Source organism: Charadrius vociferus, unplaced genomic scaffold, assembly GCF_000708025.1.
Source record: "Charadrius vociferus isolate BGI_N301 unplaced genomic scaffold, ASM70802v2 scaffold103, whole genome shotgun sequence".
Classification (NCBI taxonomy): Eukaryota; Metazoa; Chordata; class Aves; order Charadriiformes; family Charadriidae; genus Charadrius; species Charadrius vociferus.
This window is the reverse complement of record NW_009648061.1, coordinates 1,492,137-1,498,072: the sequence shown is the minus strand read 5'-3', so window position 1 is coordinate 1,498,072 and position 5,936 is coordinate 1,492,137. Positions and strand designations below refer to the sequence as shown.

General features: G+C 43.8%; 1 protein-coding gene across 1 annotated transcript in view; it reads right to left on the bottom strand.

Moving 5' to 3' along the window:
- Positions 1-5,331: 5,331 nt before the first annotated feature.
- ANKH (ANKH inorganic pyrophosphate transport regulator) overlaps positions 5,332-5,936 on the bottom strand; it is a gene marked incomplete at its 5' end in the record, with an annotated part of 44,695 nt that continues 44,090 nt past the window's right edge. Inside the window, one exon of the mRNA XM_009883740.1 lies at positions 5,332-5,564. Within this exon, the coding sequence (XP_009882042.1) occupies positions 5,448-5,564 (117 nt within the window). The remainder of the gene's footprint in view (positions 5,565-5,936) is intronic.

Sequence of the window (5,936 nt, the reverse complement as noted above, 5' to 3'; positions counted from 1 at the left end):
TTCAGAAGGTGCCAATTACCGAGAAGTCTGGCAGTGGTTTTGCTGAAGGGAGCATCTACGCACCCACAACTGAACTTGGCTCTCCCAAGCACATCCAAGCGAGGTGTCTGAGCCGCAGCTGAGAGCCAGGACTCCGCTTGGACCGAGTTTGCTGCTAAGCTGACAATTCCGCCTTGTTTCATCAGGCTGTCAGGGCTGCCATTGAATACAGTGTGTTTGCAGGGCGCAGAAGAAATTTGGAGCTCCTCTTCCCGCCTCAGGGCTCTGCCACGATTGCCCCCCCGCCTGCTCTGCACCACAGCCCCTCTCACTCCATGGCAGCTTGCTCCCTTCAAAAAAATATGGTATTCTGCACTTGCATTCTAGTCAAAAAGCAAACATGAACGAGGGGAGGGAATCCTAACATTTTATGGTTAAGTTGGTATTTGGGAGATGCCAATTTGATATCAAAATTGTGATAACTTTGTCTTTTATTGAAGTGATGTGTATGTGATGTTTCCCCAAGGCAGTCCTGCCAGTTGCTCAGCCAGCTACATAGTGCCTCCTCTTTGCACGGTCTGAAACCTGCATGCCAATTTATTTCTGCTTGAATACTCTTCTAAGATGTTTCATACTCCTCCCTCAGATGGCTCCTCCAAAATACTTAAGAGTGGTGTCTCACAGCCGTGCTGCTCCTCACCCTCCCATCCCTCTCCAGGGCAGCTGAAAGGGCGATGGCAGCAGCCACAGCTCTGGTGTTCTCTTGCTCTTGGTTTCACTCACCTCCAGGCCGTGCTGTTGTCTTTAGGCTGGATATACAATACCCACAAGCTTTTCAACATTTCCCCTTTCTCCCTCATTCCACATTACTCATCTAAAATCGTGCTTTAGCTTACTGGCATCAGGTCTGCTGAAAGGGTGTTTTATTTACTCTTTTACATAGCTTTAAATTGCAATTGTTTAAAATGGCGTAGCACTAGTTCCGCATTAAGATCATGTTTAGGCTTGAATCCTTGTTCCAATGAACTATATACACGCTAAAATAAAAACATCTGCACGACACTCTCGTATACACACCCATATGCATACACATATACCTACGCATGGCTTTCCGACATACTAATGGCTACTGCAGCTATACTCAGCCAACACCCAGCTGTGCTCAACCCTGTGCTGATCATGCTGCAACCACAAAATCCCAGTGACAGACAGAGCCGATACTGCCGCCTCGCCATCACATCGCCAAGGATGCTGGTGGTAGGACCAGGTCCGGGATGTTGGAGCTGCAGGATGCCCCGTCCCCGTTGCCACCTTGCAGCCCAACACACAGCTATGCCGGGCGACTCCGGGCACCCAGGCCTGAAAGCATCCTTTCTCCCCGCTTTTTAAGCGCGAGGCGCCGTCCCACAAAAGAAGGCGCTCTCGCCTTCAAAAGGTTTCTGTTCGCACGTCGTGGCCTGCCCTGAATCGGCTGCATTCATCAGCTCGCCCTCTGTCTCGGGCTGCTCCCTCCCTGGCTGCAGATTCGGCAAAACACGGAGCAAGAGCCAGATATAAATCTCTCCCGCTCAAAGGAAATATTTAGCAGCGAAATGAGTAGAACACAAAAGACTGCTCTGTTACTCACCCAAGCTTCTCACTCGGGGTGGCTCTATCTAACAAGCAGGCAACCGAGCGCTCCTGCCGGGAACGGCTGTGCCGGGGGGACGAGGAGCGGGGCTGCCCCACACCAGGGGACCCGCTGGTGCGCCCACATGGCCTCAAGCACTGGCTGGGAAACGCTGAGCCCATCTCCATCAGGTCCACCTCCATCAGGTCACCAGCGTGAGAGGGCTGCTCAGGGCAGCGAGGAGGGAAAAAAACCCACCCCAATGTTTCCTGTTAATTCTGCAAAAGGAAAACTCAAGACAAGTTAACACAATTTTACGTACAATGTAAAGCTGAGGAACATTAATCCACAGCTTATCGGTGTTTGGCTCTGATTTCCCACTGTGTGAGCTGTTCTGAAATTTAAGATGTAGGATGCCGATCAACTTTGTTCCTCTTTTTATTATAACTTTGGTTGTATAATTCAGTAATTCTCAAGAAAGCCTGGAAAGTCTCCACATGAACTCACTGAGCTGACTGTGCTCTGGCTCTCCGAAGCAGAAACTGAACAGGTTTCTCTTGGAAAATATTTATCACCGAGATAGAGAGACAGCAATTTCCTAAGCAATAACACAAGAGAGACAGCTAAGCCATTTTACTAGAGGTCAGGAAAGTCCTTTTGGGAAGGAAGAGGTGCAGCCCAGCAGCGCGCACCAGCATCTGCCCCACAGAGACACTGGAACCAGTAACGCTATGACTGGGACTTCCACCCAGGAGGACAGCTGCATCTCCAGCCCAGCGGGACCTGCCACCCACCGGGAGTGGGAGCAGTGAGGTTTCAGAAGCAGAGGCTGTGGGGGACAGGGCGCTCCTTGGCCACGCGTGTCCCCGCTCAGCACCCTGCCTGCCCCGGCAGCCAGTAGCCGGCCCGGCACCGAGGGGCTGGTTCGGACTCGCTCGTCGCAGAAACGTCAGCACATTTTGTTAATCCAGCAGAACAACGTAAAGAAATACGTGTCCCGCAGGACGCGGGAAAGAGATGTGCTGCACGCACCCTTACGGCACTGCTCGAGTTCTTGCCCTAATCCCACCACTGCGCTCATTGGGTATCTTGCAAAGTAGAGGACTACTAAGTATTAACCAAAGAATTGAAAATTTATCCTTCACAATTCTATTAGTTTAGTTCTGTATGATCAATAATTCAGTTTTTGCTATTTGTTCATATTCTATCTACAGCAAAAGCTTCAGTGCTTCATTTAATTTGTTTTCCAATTTTTACTTTTTGGTGCAGTTACTACCTTGAAACCTATGTTCTCAAATGCTCAAAATTCTTCTAAAATACTGCTGTTTGAATTTTAGTCAGGTACCAAAAGAAATATCACCCAAAAATATTTTCTTGCTTTATCTCTACAGTTCCTGAAAATCTGTGTCTTGTGGACTTGGATACAAATGTACTGGAGAAACCAAAACTACATGAACAGAGAAGACCTCACATGGCCACTGGGATCTGTAACAGTCTATATACATATTATATACATATGACTGTTTAAGAACCTGTATTCATGAATATGTACAGTCTACATACTGCACAAAGTTCATTTGTTTCAGGGTCTGGGTTTTTAATCTATTTTTTTTAAAACTACTGTCAGAAACAAGGAGAACAACCCTGTGGTGGCACACAAAACGTGTGGTTACTGGATTTAGTCTTACCCTCCAATTGCCACTGCTCATTAACCATGAACTGATTTTGCAAGTCTGCCATTTAACACAATAATTTCTACATTTTTTCTTATTGCATTTGTACATGTAACAAATTGGTACAAATGTTTACAATAAAATGTAAAGTTCATTGATACAATGCCTTTCACGACGGCCATAATCGGTTACCAGCCAACTCTGAAGTTTTTTAGAGACATTTTTAGCTGAACTTGGAAAAATAGGAAATGTATTGTAGCTTAAAATAAATGTACATAATATACAATATATATATTTATACACGTGTATGTCTACATACACATATATTGATATAACATTTAAAGTAATGTTTAGTTTTGATCAGTTCTCCGAGAGCTGGGACTACCTGGCAAATAAACCTAGAACCGGAATTTGTCCACAATTAAATAATCATCTCCACAACTTAGAAAAATATACTTTTACTAAATAAGGTTTAAATTAACTGACCTGTGGATATAGCATGGAGGATAACAGTTTCCAGACTCTGGCATGTCTAAATCTGAAAGAACCCAAGCTACTACACACCGGTAACGGACGCTGCCCCGCAGCCAAGCACAGAAGAGCGCAGAAATACAAGCTGCTCTTGCAGCCCTCAACAGTGGCACCCAAACCCTCTCTGGTTCGGTCACCTCTTACATCGGCTGCGTTTCCACCCGATACAAGTCACCCACTCTCCCTCACGCGCTGCCATTTACGTCCCACTCCGGCCACGCAGCGCCTGACGCCTTCGTAAAGCTCAGCAGCGCGCTTGCTGACGAATGTGAGCAGCTCCCCACTTCCACACAACTCTTGCCTTGAGAGCTAACGGATGATCAAGGTCCCTAATTAACGACTTGGAGGACCATCAGTACTTGAGCTTCACCATATGGATTTTCATCTACTGCATAGGTAAATATATTATAGCAAAACATACATATGTGTGTGTGTCTGTGTGCATATATGTATGTATATATACATACACACACATGGGTGTGAGTATGTGTACATCTCTTTATAAAAAATTTCATGGAGCTACGTGTGGTAATGCCATATACCATGGTATCCTGCATACGTTATCCGATTTTTTTTTAAAAATATATAGGCACCAGAAATAAGTATATAGAGCAACCTTTAAAAATTAAAGTCAAATCAGTGGACAAGAACTTTGGTAAAGCTTGTCAATATTTATTTTTTTTAAATTCAAATACAGTCAAAGTCTATCAGTTGCCATCACCCTCTTCACAAGAGGAAAGTGCATGTTTTTTTTTCTAAAGAAAATTACACATGAGGTGGGGCTTAACGATTCAAGAAAATTCTGAATGAAATGTTTACATTTTTCAAAAGATAACTATCTTTCTGATGGAATGAAAGCTAAATAGAGTTCTTGTCCCGTGTGTATTTTATTATCGTATGCATATATATATAAATATATATATATGTCTCCGTTTATGTACCTGTGTGTGTATATACACATCCACACACTTTTAACACAAGAGAGGAACCTGTTTTTCTCCACTTTTTACGTGGAGACTCACACATTCCTCCCTGTCTTGTACCCTGTGCAGTATAAGCTCTAGTGATGAGGCCAAACAAAAAGATATAGTTCACCATAGTATATTAGTTTATGTAGCAAAGTCATTTTTCAAGCAAGTAAAATAAAGCTCTGTATTCCAAACTTCTTTTCCTTTACATTTCTCATAAAGAAAAGGAAGGAAAAGGAAAGAGGGGAGGGAGTAGGATTATGGCAGTAGCATTGAGCCAGTGGCACGCGTGTATGTGCGTGTGTGAGCGTGCAAGCGTATGCACGCACACACGCACACACAAGTGCACAGAGAGCAGGGCTTTGGTTGACAAATGCAGATTGTCCAGAGGAGGTGGATGCATAAGTAAGGAAGACTCTACAGTGATGCAATTGTATCTTTTGTATTTGCATGGAGTGAGAAAACAAATTCAATTGGAGGAGGGGGGGGAAAAAAAGCAAAGACCTCTTTTTAGGTCCCTCATCAGTGAGAGCATACTCAGTATGCTAGAGAATTTATCTGAAACCTTTTAAATCAAGGCCTCTTTATTACAAAAATAAAAACGAACAAACAAAAAAGTATGAGAGACGACAAGATGCTGAAGTGTCACTCCAATCGTCCCTGCAGAGAACAACTGCATCCCATTTATTATTCATTCTCTTCTCTCATTTCTACGATGTCTGTCATTTCCTCTGTGTGAGGCATGTCAGTCATTGCAGAGTCTTCACCTTCTGTAGCCGCTTCATTCTCATTCCGCTTCTTTTTCTAGATTGAAACAAGTATCCAGAAACGGATCAGTAAGTTGGGCATGAACACAGTCCTACAAACTTTGGGCACTGGAAGAAGCGAGGTGTAAATAATGTTTGCGTTTTTTTAGTACGTTATTAAGAGCTAGAATATTTGTGTCACATTCATGGGTCATTACTAATAAGTTGTCTTAACTTAGAAGGTTTCCATAACCTTCCTGGGGCTCAGCTTTCTCCTTTCTAATGTAAACGCAATAATAGAGGCATTTCTTATGCTAAGCAACATCCAAAACAGGCTTCAGCATGACTGGAGGGAAGACAGCATCTGGAACCTTTTACATCACAGACTTTTTATTAAAAAAAAACAAACAGAAAAGCAAACAAAATATGA